The sequence below is a fragment of the Triticum dicoccoides genome, chromosome 1A (assembly GCF_002162155.2).
Source record: "Triticum dicoccoides isolate Atlit2015 ecotype Zavitan chromosome 1A, WEW_v2.0, whole genome shotgun sequence".
In the NCBI taxonomy this organism is placed as follows: domain Eukaryota; kingdom Viridiplantae; phylum Streptophyta; class Magnoliopsida; order Poales; family Poaceae; genus Triticum; species Triticum dicoccoides.
This window is the reverse complement of record NC_041380.1, coordinates 572,315,329-572,334,187: the sequence shown is the minus strand read 5'-3', so window position 1 is coordinate 572,334,187 and position 18,859 is coordinate 572,315,329. Positions and strand designations below refer to the sequence as shown.

Sequence of the window (18,859 nt, the reverse complement as noted above, 5' to 3'; positions counted from 1 at the left end):
ACAGATTCAGAACACAAGACAAATAAAGTACCAACCTTCTCACTCTTAAGGCCAAAACTCAGGAGTAAACCAAAATGTCATTGTATATGGGTTTCACATTTAAAATTACGCCTCTACATACTTCAAGGATACAAATTCCTAAACATTAATGAACAACATCCTCATGCCACATATTGGTTAACATTAGCACATCAACACTAATATTACAAACTTTGCGGTAGCCACAGATCAAGGAAACAAACAATAACCTAGAGCAATGTTCATCTAAACTGAAATGACCAATCAACTTTACCTAGAGGCTTCCTCAACATTAGAGGTATGCAGGGTTGGAGAGGAAAGGCAGCGCAGCCATGGAGGAAGCCAACTCGACTCCAATGGTACCATTGGCTGCATAACCTTCGTTCTTCTTGGCATGCTTCATTCTTGCGAGCTTCACATGTGCATCGACGAAGTTCTCCATGCGCTTCACCTCCAGCTGCTTCATGAAGGCAATCCTTTCTCGCTCCATCTCCAGGGACTGCTTCTGCTTGGCACTCTCGACGCGCTCGTACATCTCTGCAAATGCCTCGATCGCTCTCGCTAGCTCGCCGACACCACCATCGCCACCACCGCTGCTTTCGCTACTACGGCGGCGCTTGTTGTTACCCCCGGAGTGCGATGAAACGAAGTGGGACGGTGACTGATGCGAGTTGCTGTTGTTATTGTCACCGAGATCACTAGAGTCGTCTGAATCAGAAATCGCGGCAGCGGCGGCGGCGGCCTGCTGGATAAACGCGGCGGCAGGGAGAGGTACCCCGTGGCGGTAGTTGGACAGCGGCAGAGCCATGGGCGGAGGCGGGGACGGCGAAGACGAGGGCGACGGGTGCCTCCTTGCGGCGGAAGGATGGAGTGGCAGGGCGAAGTGAGGGGCCGGCAGCCCGAAGGAGGGGTGCTTCTTGGTGGCGGCGGAGGCGGAGAGGGTGGGGCCGACAAGGCGGTCGAGCTCGCCGTAGAAGTTCCAGGCGGAGGGCCCACCGCGGGCACGCTCGGCCTTGTACTTCTTCTTGAGCGTGTCGACGCGATTCTTGCACTGGATGTCGGTGCGTGGCCGCCGACGGCGCGCGGTGGCCCCGCGGCGCGAGTTGAAGGTAGAGGATAAGATGGAGGTAAATTGGGGACTTGGCAGGAAGGATGATGTCTTATGGGGATAAATTGGTTTTACTACGTTTCTGCTTAAGTAATGTACCTTATATCTCATGATGCCTATGTTTATTATTCCAAAAGGGCATTTGCACAAAGTAAATGAATATCTGCTTAATTAGCAAGTGGTTGTGGAAGCTGAAAATTGAGTATGGATTATGGCAGGATTTAGTTAGAAAAAAATATTGTAGTAAATATGTTGGTTCATGTTAAAAGTAATCCAGTGGGGTCCCATTCATGGAGTTTTGAGTTGGAATATTTTTTACAAGTTTGTAAAGATAAAAGTGGGTAATTGTAGATTTTGATAGGACAAAAGTTAGGAGGTACTGCTCTGTGCATTAAATTCCATAGTTTATATAGTGTAAATGTAAGTTTTAATATTACTGTAGCAAGAATGATTGAGGAGGGATTGGGCAGTATTCATTTCAGAAGGAGCTTGAGAGGAGATTTAGCTGTGGCTTGTCAACAATTACAATATTTGTGTGTTGGGATAGTTTTAACTGATGATACTATGATAGAGGTAGATGTATATGGACTTTAACATCTTCTAGTATGTTTTCTACTAAGTCCCTGTATTTATTGCTTAAAGCTTTACAGGTGAAATGACCCTTTATGAACTTATGGTTTGTAAAAGCTCCTTTGGATAATATTTTTTTCTCTGCCTCATGTTTAAGAACAGTAATCTAACCAGGGACAACTTGTTTTGGGGTGGGGGGGTTCTATGATCATGAGGGAACAATTGAACATTTGTTTACACTTTGCATGGGGCGTGTTTAGTTGTGCTTTTGGAATATAAAGACAAAGGCGGTACCAGTGATGCAGTGGACTGTGCATTTTAGTCTCCTGGAGTGGCTTTTGTTTGATGTAATAAGAGAAGTTTCACTCTATTTTAGCTGTTGAGGCATGTGTGCATGTAGGTCTAGCGCAGATGCTGCTGTTGAAGTTTTATGTTCTTGTTTGCTATGTAAGGAACTTGATCGAACCTTGGAGGTCGATCTCGCAGCAGCTGTATAATCAGCTTTCATGATGAATGAAAATTGGGAGCTATGCTCTTCAATTCGAAGAAAAAAATGTACAATGCAGGGGAGACAATGACTAGTGACAAAAGAAACAGAAGTCGATTGACTACACCACCTAATGCATCAGTATCCCAGCAGAAAAATGTGAAAAAACTACTCCCTCTAAACACTCTTATATTTCTTTACAGAGGGAGTACATCACAATGCATTATCAGGACATCAGTATCCCAACTGAAAAATGTGAAACAAACTATTACACTCAGTTCCTAAATATAAGATGTTTTGGCAGTTCAATCTTAACTGTCAAAACGTCTTGTATTCAGAAAACAGAGGTAGTATATCACAACACATTATCAGGACATCAGCACTTCCAAGCAAACTGAAAGTTCCCCTAATCCACAAAAATATAAGCACGAAGTAACAGATTCAGAACACAAGACAAATAAAGTACCAACCTTCTCACTCTTATGGACAAAACTCAGGACTAAATCAAAATGTCATTGTATATGGGTTTCACATTTAAAATTACGCCTCTACATACTTCAAGGATAACAATTCCCAAACATTAACGAACAGCATCCTCATGCCACATATTGGTTAAGACTAGCACATCAACACTGATTTACAAACTTTGCAGTAGCCACAGATCAAGGAAACGAACAATAACCTAGAGCAATGTTCATCTAAACTGAAATGACCAATCAACTTCACCTAGAGGCTTCCTCAACATCAGAGGTATGCAGGGTTGGAGAGGAAAGGCAGCGCAGCCACGGAGGAAGCCAGCTCCACTCCAATGGTACCATTGGCTGCAGAACCTCCATTCTTCTTGGCATGCTTCATTCTTGCGAGCTTCACATGTGCATCTACGAAGTTCTCCATGCGCTTCACCTCCAGCTGCTTCATGAAGTTGATCCTTTCTCGCTCCATCTCCAGGGACTGCTTCTGCTTGGCACTCTCGACGCGCTCGTACATCTCTGCAAATGCCTCGATCGCCCTCGCCAGCTCGCCGACACCACCATCGCCACCACTGCTGCTTTCGCTGCGGCGGCGGCGCTTGTTGTTACCACCGGAGTGCGATGAAACGGAGCGGGACGGTGACCGCCGCGAGTTGTTGCTGTTGTTGTCACCGAGATCACCGGAGTCGTCTGAATCAGAAATCGCGGCAGCGGCGGCGGCGGCCTGCTGGATAAACGCGGCGGCAGGGAGCGGCGCCCCGCGGCGGTAGTTGGGCAGCGGCAGAGCCATGGGCGGAGGCGGGGACGGCGAAGAGGAGGGCGACGGGTGCCTCCTGGCGGCGGAAGGGTGGAGAGGCAGGGCGAACTGAGGGCCCGGCGGCCCGGAGGAGGGGTGCTTCTTGGTGGCGGCGGCGGCGGCGAGGGTGGGGCCGACGAGGCGGTCGAGCTCGCCGTAGAAGTTCCAGGCGGAGGGCCCGCCGCGGGCGCGCTCCGCTTTGTACTTCTTCTTGAGCGTGTCGACGCGGTTCTTGCACTGGACGTCGGTGCGCGGCGGGCGGCGGCGCGCGGCGGCCCCGCGGCGCGAGTTGACGGCGCCGGCGACCTCCTGCCACTGCTTCTGGCGCAGGTTGCCGCGGTTGAGGTCGACGTAGCGGCTGCCCCAGGCGCCGACGAGCGCCGCCGTCTCGCCCTCGCTCCAGCAGTCCTCGCGGTAGGGGAGGTTGGGGTTGGGCGGCGGCAGCCTGCCGCCCCCGCCCCCGCCGCCGCCGCCGCCTCCTCCTCCTCCTCCCGCCGACGCAGCCGCCGCCGCCGCCGCGGCCATCTCCCTCAGCTCCATCGCTCAGATCTGGCGACGAACCCTAACCCTAGGGGAAGAAAGTCGCGGGGTGCGCGTGACGGACGGACGGACGGTGGGGTGAATTGGGAACGGGCGGTGAGGGTCGGGTCGGGGGCGTTGGAATAAAAGGGCACGCCGGGGGCGGGGGTGGGGCGCCGGCCGAGGGGGCCACGCGCGCGGCACGTGACAGACGGCGAGGTGGGATAGGCAGGCATGGCCGGGCCGGATCGGAGCCGCGCGTGCCGCCGTGCCGCGTGATGGGTTTGACCGGGTAACCGGCGATTACTTCCGTGTTACGGACGGACGGGGAGAGGTTGCGTGGATAATGACAGCCAGGCGCGGCGACCGACAGCCAGCCGGGGTCGGTCCGGAGACCGGACGGGGTACGGTGGCGGCGGGAAATTACCGCGGTGCCCTCGGGCGGGGCGCCCGGCGGCAGGGGCAGGGCCGGGATTTCCGGAGGGGGCGGCGGGCGGGCGGCAGGCGTGGTCGCCGTTGGTCGGCTCGGCTTGCGTTTTGAGGTGAGGAGGAGAGAGTGAGAGTGAGGGCGAGGGAAACGCGCCGACGAGGGGAGGGAAGACTGCGCTGCTGGACTGATGAGGGCGGGTTTGCGGTGGGTGAGAATGGGGTGCGGGGTGGTGGGCCCGCGCTGGTTTGGAGGCGCGCAATACTCCCGCCATTTTATAATGTTGTGCATATACTCCCTCGCTTCTTAAATATAAGTCTTTTTAAAAATCTCATTATGAACTATATACGAAACAAAATAAGTGAATCTACACTCTAAACTATTTCCTCCGTCTCGTAATGAATGTCTAGTGTGAAAAACGTTTTACATTATGAAACGGAGGGACTACATCTATATACATCTGTGTGCGGTTCATATTGAAAATCTTTTAAAAGACTTATATTAAAAAACAAAGGGAGTACATTTTTTGAAAAATTGAATCAAACATTAGATACTTTAACCAAGTTTGTGGACAAAGATATTTATATCTAGAATGCCAAACATATATTGTTAGATTCACAGTAAGATCTAGTTTTATCTCTCGTATGTTTAGTTTTTTATATATAAATATTTTATCTATAAACTTGATCAAAATTTATAAAATATGACTTTTTAATAAAATCTACACGCACTACATTTTAAAATGAAAAGAGTAATGTCGCCTCTGGACGTGCCGTGACGTGATGACCACCCTCGAAAAGAGGACGGGTGGACGCACGGACGGACACGGCGTGGGCGGATCGGCGGCAGCAGCTGCTGCAGGCCGGCATCGCTTGTCCTTGGGTGATTTGAGCTGGGGATCCACTTGCTCACTAATCGTCTTGTTCCATGCCAAATCCAAGATTAAAAATGACACGGTCGTCTGTTCTCTTCTTGTTTTTCACCTTTCAACTCATTCAACATCGCCGTCAGGCTCAAAACAATAAGGCTAACTACAATGAGACCCAAACTTGTCTGTTTGGGTCTCCGAACGGACAGACGAACGCGGACAGACAGCCAAACACAGGCGGTGCATCCAAACAGTGCTGCCCATTTGATGAGATGTCCGTCTCCATCATTTCGTCAAACACCTCGCAGGGGCGGCCGCCGCTGGCGTCGACAACGAGCACGCAACCTGGCGTCACGAGTATGCAGTTACCGAGGGCGGATGTAGATGACGTCGTCATGAGCACCGTGCACATGTAGCTGCCGTCACGAGCAGCACGGAAGAGGGCACGGCCTGCTCATTGGATCGAAGGCGAGGCTCTCTTGAAGCGGAGCACGGAAGGCTTGTCGGCGAGCACGACCTGCACGATGCAGACTGATCGTACCATGTTGTTGTCCTCTCTTTTAGAAGATGACGCTGCCCATGTAGTGGCCAAGGCAGAACGCCGCTCATGCTCCCGGTGACGGCCTAGTCATGCTATGAAGAACACGACAGAGGCCAACTCCACCTCCTGGTCGCACCTACTCGCAATCGAGCGGGAACAAGCAGTTGCAAGGTGCACGAGAGATGCGTCAATTATCTCCACCGGCCCATGTGCTGGTTGAGTTGTCGTGCGCGTCCACCCCGAATCTCCAACGGCTCCACGTGCTGGTCGAGGAGGACCTCGCATCCTGACCCGCAAGCCTCGTGAGTTTCTACCGATGCGGGCGATAGATGTGGGGAAATGTTTAGAATTGAGTTTGAGTTAGAGCTGCTGGTGGAACTAGGGTGGTATAAAAAAGATAAAAGAAAGGAGTTGAGCAACAATGAGCTGGAAGACAAGGAAGAAGTGAGTGAAGCTAGGAAAAAAGCTACTCCCTCCTTCCATCTATATAGGGCCTAATGCGTTTTTTAAGACCTCCTTTGACTATTGACAAGATTAATAGTACATGACATGCACAATGTGAAAATTATATCATTGAAAGCTCATTTCACACACGAATTTAACGGTGTGCTTTGTGTAAGTTGCATGTCATATATTATTGCTCTAATATTTGGTCAAAGTTAGCCTCGAAAAATGCATTAGGCCCTATATAGATGGAAGGAGGGAGTAGAATGGATGAGAATAATAGAAATCAGATATATGTGGTAAGCTTGTCTCTGGCTCAAATTGAAAATCAATGAGAAATGAGTTGGTTAAAATTTTTGTTGAAAACACAATGGGAGCTATGGCAAAGGAGGCAACAACTGAGAGGCCCAAGATGTAGAAGGATATCCATGTACAGGAAAAAACCAAACTATTGAGGAGGAAAAAAAGTAGTCATACTGCTTTATGGGCCAGAGAAGAAAAAAGGGTTGCTGAGATTGAGGCTGATAAGTTGCAGTTGAAAGAAGAATTAGCCAAACAATATGGTGCATTACACCAGTTAGTCCGGTAGGTTGCCAATAGAGAACAGTGTGAACTGGAGTTGGCTAATATGTAGTTGGAGGAGATTGAAAAAAAAGGAAAGAGAGCAAAAAGAGTGGATCTGAGACAGGACGCTACATTGAACCTACTGATTACAATGCTAGTCAATAGTTAGAAAACTTTGCAGAAAGGATGACAACTATCCATGGAGAGAAAATGATTGAAGGGAACGAGGAAGACAGAGAGGAAGAACTTAGAAGAATCTTTTGATACAAAGGAAAATAATACCAAAAGGTTGAAGACCTTGCTAGGACTAGAGCTGAAGAAAGAGATGATTATGATAAGAATGTTGACCCTTATGCAGTTAATAGTTCTTTGCTTCACATGAGTTCTCCGGTGGGGATTGATTTAGGATGTTCTATTTAGATGTTCGATAAGAATTTGGAAGTTATTCAGGAAATGGGATTTTCCTGAAAAGAGTTTTATCTAAAAAAATTAGTCAGACAAACTAAAGCTTCTGATACAGTTCCCAGCACACCAACGTATATTGATACTAGAGATGCTACTTTAGAGGAACTGTGCTCTGATTTGGAGCATTCAGATGTTGAATTAGAAGAGGATGAATTTGAGCAATTAAGGGGGGAATTTGGGGGGGATAGAGATTGCTCACAAGTTCCGAACTGTATGAAGCACTCTGTGTCTCTTGGTCCTTTGAAAAGAAGGGGGAGAAAGAAAAAAAATCTCCTAATTAGTGAGACTTCCCTCTTTGTTTCTATTTTATCTGCTAAAAACTTATTTTGTTTTTTGTGACAAAATGAAAGGAGTTTTCTGGAATGCTAGAGGTATGGGAAAAGATCCCAAGAAAAGATACAATAGAGAAATGGTCATGGATCATATTGGGATTTTATTGGGATTTTGGAGTCTATTAAACAAAATTTCACTAAGAATGAGTTGTACAATTTGTATAATGGTAAGAATTTTGATTTTGTATTGGAACCTTCCAAGAGGTCACTTTGGTGGGATTCTGGTTGGGGTTAATAAAGACTATTTTGATGTGTTACATAATGAACATGGGTAATACTTTAATAGAATAGTTGTTTTTGATAAAAATCCATGTTCAAGAATTCATCCGATTAACCAGTTAACTTGCCGATTAATCCCTACTCATAGGGTCACCGAGTAGGCTATAAACCGAAAAATCGTCTGATTAATTGATTAGATGGCCGATTAACTTGCCGCTTAGCCGATTAATCCCCTACTCGCTAGCCAACCGAGTAGCTACCAGTTAATGATTTCCTCAACAATGATAAAAATTCTAAGTTCCATTGGAATTTGATTGCTGAACATGGAGATGCCCATGTTGGGGAACGTTGCAGAAAATTAAAATTTTTCCTACGGTTTCACCAAGATCCATCTATGAGTTCATCTAAGCAACGAGTCTAGGGAGAGAGTTTGCATCTACATACCACTTGTAGATCGCGTGCGGAAGCTTGCAAGGTGATGATGTAGTCGTACTCGACGTGATCCAAATCACCGATGACCAGCGCCGAACGGACGGCACCTCCGCGTTCAACACACGTACGGGACGGGAGACGTCTCCTCCTTCTTGATCCAGCAAGGGGAAGGAGAGGTTGATGAAGATCCAGCAGCACGACGGCGTGGTGGTGGATGCAGGGCGTCACAGCAGCAGGGCTTCGCCGAGACTACGAGGGAGAGACGTAACGGGGGGAGGTGGAGGCGCCAGGGGCTGGTGAGTTCTCCTCCTCTCCCCCCCCACTATATATAGGGGTGCCAAGGGGGGGCGCCGGCCCTAGTAGATGAGATCTACTAGGGGGGGCGGCGGCCTAGGGGAGGTTTCCCTCCCCCCCAAGGCACCTAGGGGTGCCTTCCACCACTAGGACTCCTCCTAGGGGGAAACCCTAGGCGCATGGGCCTATAGGGGCTGGTGCCCTTGGCCCATGATGGCCAAGGCGCACCCCCTACAGCCCATGTGGCCCCCCGGGACAGGTGGCCCCACCCGGTGGACCCCCGGGACCCTTCCGGTGGTCCCGGTACAATACCGATAACCCCGAAACTTGTCCCGATGCCCGAAATAGCACTTCCTATATATAATTCTTTACCTCCGGACCATTCCGGAACTCCTCGTGACGTCCGGGATCTCATCCGGGACTCCGAACAACATTCGGGTTTCTGCATATCCATATCTTCATAACCCTAGCGTCACCGAACCTTAAGTGTGTAGACCCTACGGGTTCGGGAGACATGCAGACATGACCGAGACGCTCTCAGTCAATAACCATCAGCGGGATCTGGATACCCATGATGGCTCCCACATGCTCCTCGATGTTGTCATCGGATGAACCACTATGTCGCGGATTCGATCAAACCCTGTATGCAATTCCCTTTGTCAATCGGTACGTTACTTGCCCGAGACTCGATCGTCGGTATCCCAATACCTTGTTCAGTCTCGTTACCGGCAAGTCACTTTACTCGTACCGTAATGCATGATCCCGTGTCCAACACCTTGGTCACATTGAGCTCAATATGATGATGCATTACCGAGTGGGCCCAGAGATACCTCTCCGTCATACGGAGTGACAAATCCCAGTCTCGATCCGTGTCAACCCAACAGCTACTTTCGGAGATACCTGTAATGCACCTTTATAGTCACCCAGTTACGTTGTGACGTTTGATGCACCCAAGGCACTCTTACGGTATCCGGGAGTTACACGATCTCATGGTCGAAGGAAGAGATACTTGACACTTGCAAAGCTCTAGCAAAACGAACTACACGATCTTTTATGCTATGCTTAGGATTGGGTCTTGTCCATCACATCATTCTCCTAATGATGTGATCCCGTTATCAACGACATCCAATGTCCATAGTCAGGAAACCATGACTATCTGTTGATCACAACGAGCTGGTCAACTAGAGGCTTACCAGGGACATAGTGTGGTCTAAGTATTCACACGTGTATTACGATTTCCGGATAATACAGTTATAGCATGAATAAAAGACAATTATCATGAACAACGAAATATAATAATACTTTTATTATTGCCTCTAGGGCATATTTCCAACAGTCTCCCACTTGCACTAGAGTCACCAATCTAGTTACATTGTGATGAATCGAACACCCATAGAGTTCTGGTGTTGATCATGTTTTGCACGCGAGAGAGGTTTAGTCAGCGGATCTGCGACATTCAGATCCGTGTGCACTTTGCAAATCTCTATGTCTCCATCTTGAACATTTTCACGGATGGAGTTGAAACGACGCTTGATGTGCCTGGTCTTCTTGTGAAACCTGGGCTCCTTTGCGAGGGCAATTGCTCCAGTGTTGTCACAGAAGAGTTTGATCGGCCCCGACGCATTGGGTATGACTCCTAGGTCGGTGATGAACTCCTTCACCCAAATCGCTTCATGTGCTGCCTCCGAGGCTGCCATGTACTCCGCTTCACACGTAGATCCCGCCACGACGCTCTGCTTGCAGCTGCACCAGCTTACTGCTCCACCATTCAACATATACACGTATCCGGTTTGTGACTTAGAGTCATCCAGATCTGAGTCGAAGCTAGCGTCGACGTAACCCTTTACGACGAGCTCTTCGTCTCCTCCATAAACGAGAAACATGTCCTTTGTCCTTTTCAGGTACTTCAGGATATTCTTGACCGCTGTCCAGTGTTCCTTGCCGGGATTACTCTGGTATCTTGCTACCAAACTTACGGCAAGGTTTACATCGGGTCTGGTACACAGCATGGCATACATAATAGATCCTATGGCCGAAGCATAGGGGATGACACTCATCTCTTCTTTATCTTTTGTCGTGGTCGGTGACTGAGCTGAGCTCAGTCTCATACCTTGTAACATAGGCAAGAACCCCTTCTTGGACTGATCCATTCTGAATCTCTTCAAAATCTTATCAAGGTATGTGCTTTGTGAAAGACCTATGAGGCGTCTCGATCTATCTCTATAGATCTTGATGCCTAATATATAAGCAGCTTCTCCAAGGTCCTTCATTGAAAAACACTTATTCAAGTAGGCCTTAATGCTGTCCAGAAATTCTATATTATTTCCCATCAGGAGTATGTCATCTACATATAATATGAGAAATGCTACAGAGCTCCCACTCACTTTCTTGTAAACGCAGGCTTCTCCATAAGTCTGCATAAACCCAAACGCTTTGATCATCTCATCAAAGCGAATGTTCCAACTCCGAGATGCTTGCACCAGTCCATAAATGGATCGCTGGAGCTTGCATACTTTGTTAGCGTTCCGAGGATCGACAAAACCTTCCGGCTGCATCATATACAGTTCTTCCTTAAGATGCCCGTTAAGGAATGCTGTTTTGACGTCCATCTGCCATATCTCATAATCATAGTATGCGGCAATTGCTAACATGATTCGGACGGACTTTAGCTTCGCTACGGGAGAGAATGTCTCGTCGTAGTCAATCCCTTGAACCTGTCGATAACCCTTAGCGACAAGTCGAGCTTTATGGATGGTAACATTACCATCCGCGTCCGTCTTCTTCTTAAAGATCCATTTGTTTTCTATCGCTCGCCGATCATCGGGCAAGTCTGTCAAAGTCCATACTTTGTTTTCATACATGGATTCTATCTCGGATTTCATGGCTTCAAGCCATTTGTTGGAATCCGGGCCCGCCATTGCTTCTTCATAGTTCGAAGGTTCATTGTTGTCTAACAACATGATTTTCAGGACAGGGTTGCCGTACCACTCTGGTGCGGAACGTGTCCTTGTGGACCTACGAAGTTCAGCAGTAACTTGATCCGAAGTACCTTGATCATTATCATGGTTTTCCTCTTCAGTTGGTGAGGGCATCACAGGAACGGTTTCCTGTGCTGCGTCACTATCCCCCTCAAGAGGTAGTACTTCATCGAGTTCTACTTTCCTCCCACTTACTTCTTTCGAGAGAAACTCTTTTTCCAGAAAGCATCCGTTCTTGGCAACAAAGATCTTGCCTTCGGATCTTAAGTAGAAGGTATACCCTATAGTTTCCTTAGGGTATCCTATGAATACGCATTTTTCCGACTTGGGTTCGAGCTTTTCAGGTTGAAGTTTCTTGACATAAGCTTCGCATCCCCAAACTTTTAGAAACGACAGCTTAGGTTTCTTTCCAAACCATAATTCATACGGTGTCGTCTCAACGGATTTAGACGGTGCCCTATTTAAAGTGAATGTAGCTGTCTCTAGAGCGTATCCCCAAAATGATAGCGGTAAATCGGTAAGAGACATCATAGACCGCACCATATCCAATAGAGTGCGATTACGACGTTCGGACACACCGTTTCGCTGAGGTGTTCCAGGCGGCGTGAGCTGTGAAACGATTCCACGTTCCTTTAAGTGTGTACCAAATTCGTGACTTAAGTATTCTCCTCCACGATCTGATCGTAAGAATTTTATCTTTCGGTCACGTTGATTCTCCACCTCATTCTGAAATTCCTTGAACTTTTCAAATGTCTCAGACTTGTGTTTCATTAAGTAGACATACCCATATCTACTCAAGTCATCTGTGAGAGTGAGAACATAACGATATCCTCCGCGAGCCTCAACGCTCATTGGACCGCACACATCGGTATGTATGATTTCCAACAAGTTGGTTGCTCGCTCCATTGTTCCGGAGAACGGAGTCTTGGTCATTTTGCCCAAGAGGCATGGTTCGCACGTGTCAAACGATTCATAATCAAGAGACTCTAAAAGTCCATCGGCATGGAGCTTCTTCATGCGCTTGACACCAATGTGACCAAGGCGGCAGTGCCACAAGTATGTGGGACTATCGTTATCAACTTTAAATCTTTTGGCATCTACACTATGAACATGTGTAATATTACGCTCGAGATTCATTAAGAATAAACCATTGACCATCGGAGCATGACCATAAAACATATCTCTCAGATAAATCGAACAACCATTATTCTCAGACTTAAATGAGTAGCCATCTCGTATTAAACGAGATCCAGATACAATGTTCATGCTCAAACTTGGCACTAAATAACAATTATTGAGGTTCAAAACTAATCCCGTAGGTAAATGTAGAGGCAGCGTGCCGACGGCGATCACATCGACTCTGGAACCATTCCTGACGCGCATCGTCACCTCGTCCTTTGCCAGTCTCCGTTTATTCCGCAGCTCCTGCTGTGAGTTACAAATATGAGCAACGGCACCGGTATCAAATACCCAGGAGTTACTACGATTACTGGTAAGGTACACATCAATCACATGTATATCAAATATACCTTTGGTGTTGCCGGCCTTCTTATCCGCTAAGTATTTGGGGCAGTTCCGCTTCCAGTGACCCTTCCCCTTGCAATAAAAGCACTCAGTCTCAGGCTTGGGTCCATTCTTTGACTTCTTCCCGGTAACTGGCTTACCAGGCGCGGCAACATCTTTGCCGTCCTTCTTGAAGTTCTTCTTACCCTTGCCCTTTTTGAACTTAGTGGTCTTATTGACCATCAACACTTGATGTTCTTTCTTGATTTCAGCCTCTGCTGACTTCAGCATCGAGAACACTTCAGGAATGGTCTTTTCCATTCCCTGCATGTTGTAGTTCATCACAAAGCTCTTGTAGCTTGGTGGGAGCGACTGGAGGATTCTGTCAGTGACCGCCTCATCTGGGAGGTTAATGTTCAGCTGGGTCATACGGTTGTGCAACCCAGACATCTTCAGGATGTGCTCACTGACAGAACTGTTTTCCTCCATCTTACAACTGTAGAACTTGTCGGAGACATCATATCTCTCGACCCGGGCATGAGCTTGGAAAACTAGTTTCAGCTCTTCGAACATCTCATATGCTTCGTGATGCTCAAAACGCTTTTGGAGCCCCGGTTCTAAGCTGTAAAGCATGCCGCACTGAACGAGGGAGTAATCATCAGCGCGAGACTGCCAAGCATTCATAATGTCTTGGTTCTCTGGGACGGGAGCGTCACCTAGCGGTCCTTCTAGGACATATTGTTTCCTGGCAGCTATGAGGATGATCCTCAGGTTCCGGACCCAGTCCGTATAGTTGCTGCCATCATCTTTCAGCTTGGTTTTCTCTAGGAACGTGTTGAAGTTCATGTTGACATTAGCGTTGGCCATTGATCTACAAGACATATTTGCAAAGGTTTTAGACTAAGTTCATGATAATAAAGTTCTAATCAAATTATGAACTCCCACTTAGATTAGACATCCCTTTAGTCATCTAAGTGTTACACGATCCGAGTCGACTAGCCCGTGTCCGATCATCACGTGAGACGGACTAGTCATCGTCGGTGAACATTTTCATGTTGATCGTATCTTCCATACGACTCGTGTTCGACCTTTCGGTCTCCGTGTTCCGAGGCCATGTCTGCACATGCTAGGCTCGTCAAGTTAACCCTAAGTGTTTTCGCTGTGTAAAACTGTCTTACACCCGTTGTATGTGAACGTAAGAATCCATCACACCCGATCATCACGTGGTGCTTAGAAACGACAAACTATAGCAACGGTGCACAGTTAGGGGAGAACACTTCTTGAAATTTTATAAGGGATCATCTTATTTACTACCGTCGTCCTAAGTAAACAAGATGCATAATACATAATAAACATCACATGCAATTATATAGTTGTGACATGATATGGCCAATATCATATAGCTCCATTGATCTTCATCTTCGGGGCTCCATGATCATCTTGTCACCGGCTTGACACCATGATCTCCATCATCATGATCTCCATCATCGTGTCTTCATGAAGTTGTCACGCCAACGACTACTTCTACTTCTATGACTAACGTTTAGCAATAAAGTAAAGTAGTTTACATGACGTTATTCAATGACACGCAGGTCATACAAAAAAATAATGACAACTCCTATGGCTCCTGCCGGTTGTCATACTCATCGACATGCAAGTCGTGAATCCTATTACAAAGAACATGATCTCATACATCACAGTTCATCATTCATCACAACTTCTGGCCATATCACATCACATGATCAATCGCTGCAAAAACAAGTTAGACGTCCTCTAATTGTTGTTGCATCTTTTACGTGGCTGCAATTGGGTTCTAGCAAGAACGTTTTCTTACCTACGAATCACCACAACGTGATTTTGTCAACTTCTATTTACCCTTCATAAGGGCCCTGTTCATCGATTCCGCTCCAACTAAGGTGGGAGAGACAGACACCCGCCAGCCACCTTATGCAACTTGTGCATGTCAGTCTGTGGAACCGGTCTCACGTAAGTGTACGTGTAAGGTTGGTCCGGGCCGCTTCATCCCACAATACCGTTGAGCAAGAAAAGACTAGTAGAGGCAAGTAAGATGACAAAATCCACGCCCACAACAAAGTTGTGTTCTACTCGTGCAAAGAGAACTACGCATAGACCTAGCTCATGATGCCACTGTTGGGGAACGTTGCAGAAAATTAAAATTTTTCCTACGGTTTCACCAAGATCCATCTATGAGTTCATCTAAGCAACGAGTCTAGGGAGAGAGTTTGCATCTACATACCACTTGTAGATCGCGTGCGGAAGCTTGCAAGGTGATGATGTAGTCGTACTCGACGTGATCCAAATCACCAATGACCAGCGCCGAACGGACGGCACCTCCGCGTTCAACACACGTACGGGACGGGAGACGTCTCCTCCTTCTTGATCCAGCAAGGGGAAGGAGAGGTTGATGAAGATCCAGCAGCACGATGGCGTGGTGGTGGATGCAAGGCGTCACAGCAGCAGGGCTTCGCCGAGACTACGAGGGAGAGACGTAACGGGGGGAGGTGGAGGCGCCAGGGGCTGGTGTGTTCTCCTCCTCTCCCCCCCCACTATATATAGGGGTGCCAAGGGGGGGCGCCGGCCCTAGTAGATGAGATCTACTAGGGGGGCGGCGGCCTAGGGGAGGTTTCCCTCCCCCCCAAGGCACCTAGGGGTGCCTTCCACCACTAGGACTCCTCCTAGGGGGAAACCCTAGGCGCATGGGCCTATAGGGGCTGGTGCCCTTGGCCCATGATGGCCAAGGCGCACCCCCTACAGCCCATGTGGCCCCCCGGGACAGGTGGCCCCACCCGGTGGACCCCCGGGACCCTTCCGGTGGTCCCGGTACAATACCGATAACCCCGAAACTTGTCCCGATGCCCGAAATAGCACTTCCTATATATAATTCTTTACCTCCGGACCATTCCGGAACTCCTCGTGACGTCCGGGATCTCATCCGGGACTCCGAACAACATTCGGGTTTCTGCATATCCATATCTTCATAACCCTAGCGTCACCGAACCTTAAGTGTGTAGACCCTACGGGTTCGGGAGACATGCAGACATGACCGAGACGCTCTCAGTCAATAACCATCAGCGGGATCTGGATACCCATGATGGCTCCCACATGCTCCTCGATGTTGTCATCGGATGAACCACTATGTCGCGGATTCGATCAAACCCTGTATGCAATTCCCTTTGTCAATCGGTACGTTACTTGCCCGAGACTCGATCGTCGGTATCCCAATACCTTGTTCAGTCTCGTTACCGGCAAGTCACTTTACTCGTACCGTAATGCATGATCCCGTGTCCAACACCTTGGTCACATTGAGCTCAATATGATGATGCATTACCGAGTGGGCCCAGAGATACCTCTCCGTCATACGGAGTGACAAATCCCAGTCTCGATCCGTGTCAACCCAACAGCTACTTTCGGAGATACCTGTAATGCACCTTTATAGTCACCCAGTTACGTTGTGACGTTTGATGCACCCAAGGCACTCTTACGGTATCCGGGAGTTACACGATCTCATGGTCGAAGGAAGAGATACTTGACACTTGCAAAGCTCTAGCAAAACGAACTACACGATCTTTTATGCTATGCTTAGGATTGGGTCTTGTCCATCACATCATTCTCCTAATGATGTGATCCCGTTATCAACGACATCCAATGTCCATAGTCAGGAAACCATGACTATCTGTTGATCACAACGAGCTGGTCAACTAGAGGCTTACCAGGGACATAGTGTGGTCTAAGTATTCACACGTGTATTACGATTTCCGGATAATACAGTTATAGCATGAATAAAAGACAATTATCATGAACAATGAAATATAATAATACTTTTATTATTGCCTCTAGGGCATATTTCCAACAGCCCAATCTGACAGAAAAGCTGGTTTCCTAGCAGAATTGGCTAGAGTTTATAATGATAATAATATCCCTTTTTTAGTGGGGGTGATTTCAACATAATTCGGAAAGAGACTAAAAAAACAAACCAGTGAGTAATGAACATTGAAGTTTTGTGTTCAATGCTATTATAGAAAATGTTGGGCTTAGGGAATTCCCTCTAAGTGGGAGAAAAATTACTTTGGCAAATAACTTGTCTGACCCTACATATAAGAAATTAGATAGATTGTTGTGTTATCCCGATTGGGAAGAAAAATACCCTCTTACTATTGTACAGGCTTTTCCTAGGGAAATTTCTGATCATACCCCTATGTTCATTGATTCTGGGGAACATAGTAGAAGCGAGCCCTTTTTTAGATATGAAAACTATTGGAATATGAGAGAAGGTTTCAGGGATTTTTTTTATAAAATTTGGAATGCACAATACAAATGGGGGTCATTTGGGGAGATGGAAACTTAGTTTTATGAATTTTAGGAAGAAGGCTAAAGGGTGGAATAAGAATGTAGATGCTTGGTATAGAAAAATTAAGATTGAGATTATTGAAAACTTGATGGGATTGATAAGATGGCATAAAGACAAGGGCTCATTGCTTGTGATATACATGATCACAAAGATCTTGGAGAAAAATTGGATAGGCTCCTGAAACAAGGAGAAGTTAAATGGCTTCAGAGATATAAAGACAAAGAAATTACTGACGGGGATGGGAATACTAGATGTTATCATGCTAAAGTAAATGGGATAAGAAGAAAAATATAATTACCTCTTTAGAACAAGAAGAAGGGATTATAAAGGGAGAGGAACAATTAATGAATTACAACACTGATTTTTATAAAAATCTCTTTGGTCATCCTGATGTGACCAACATTTCGTTGACTGAGCAGAATCTTACTAAAATTTCTGAAGAGGATGTTAAAAAGCTTACCAAGCCTTTTTCACTTCAAGAAATTAAGGAAGTGGTATTAGGTATGAGAATAAATAAGAGCCCATGCCGAGATGGTTTCCCTGCTGATTTTCATCATGATCTCTAGGATCTGGTCAAATGGTACCTGAAGTCTTTGATTGATGATTTTGCCAAAGAAACCCTAGATAGTTCTACATTAAACTATGGAATTATTACTTTGGTTCCTAAAACTGTTGATGCTAAACAAATACAGAAATTCAGGCTCATTTGTTTGTTGAATGTTAGTTTTAAAATTATTTCTAGGGTGCTCACGAATAGATTAAGCAATTGTGTGTCCCTAGTGATTTCTCCCACCCAAACAACTTTTGTGAAGGGAGGATATATCATGGAGGAATTGGTTGTTTTGCATGAAGCTTTAAATTCTATTCAGTTAAAAAACATACCGCACTCATCTTAAAAGTAGATTTTGAGAAGGCATATGACAAAGTTAAGTGGCCTTTTCTAATCAAAATGTTAAAACTGAAGGGAGGATATATCATGGAGGATTAATATGTTGCATTATGCTGAAGACACCGTTTTTGTTGCAAGATGATGTTGAGAGTGCAAAAAAACCTTAAATTCGTTTTATGTGCTTTTGAACAAATGTCAGGGCTGAAAATTAATTTTCATAAAAGTGAGCTACGTCTTTTTGGGAGAGCTACTAAGAAAAAGGACATATATCAGCAAATTTTCACATGTAAGATGCGAGAGTTGCCCATGAAATATTTGGGTATGCTTGTTTCTGACATTAGGATCACAAATAAGCACTAGAAAGGGGTGGTGGAGAAAACTAAGAAAAGATGTAGCTGCTGGTAGGGGAGACTTTTGGGATCCATTGATGGGAGGATAACTTTGGTGGAAGCTTGCTTGACCAACATACCTCTCTTTATGATGTCTTTCTATCCCATGCCAGTGGGTATAATGAAAAAACACAATTTTTTTAGGGCTAGGCTGGTTTGGCAAGAAGATGAAGATAA

The 18,859-nt window shown here is 46.5% G+C and overlaps 2 protein-coding genes across 2 annotated transcripts; both read right to left on the bottom strand.

Annotated features, from left to right (window-relative positions):
* Positions 1 to 227: 227 nt before the first annotated feature.
* Positions 228 to 1,237, bottom strand: LOC119355753 (trihelix transcription factor ASIL2-like). Its single transcript, XM_037622622.1, has one exon. It carries the CDS (start codon positions 1,235 to 1,237, stop codon positions 311 to 313), a length of 927 nt encoding a protein of 308 aa, XP_037478519.1. The 3' UTR covers positions 228 to 310.
* A 1,404-nt stretch (positions 1,238 to 2,641) lies between these two features.
* Positions 2,642 to 4,477, bottom strand: LOC119291636 (trihelix transcription factor ASIL2-like). The gene has a single exon (XM_037570431.1). The coding sequence runs from the start codon at positions 3,987 to 3,989 to the stop codon at positions 2,928 to 2,930; it is 1,062 nt and encodes a 353-aa protein (XP_037426328.1). The 5' UTR covers positions 3,990 to 4,477; the 3' UTR covers positions 2,642 to 2,927.
* Between the last annotated feature and the right edge of the window lie 14,382 nt (positions 4,478 to 18,859).

Excerpts from the sequence above, each read along its gene's own strand:
- LOC119355753 (XM_037622622.1), bottom strand. The coding sequence starts at position 1,237 with ATGAGATATAAGGTACATTACTTAAGCAGAAACGTAGTAAAACCAATT.
- LOC119291636 (XM_037570431.1), bottom strand. The coding sequence starts at position 3,989 with ATGGAGCTGAGGGAGATGGCCGCGGCGGCGGCGGCGGCTGCGTCGGCG.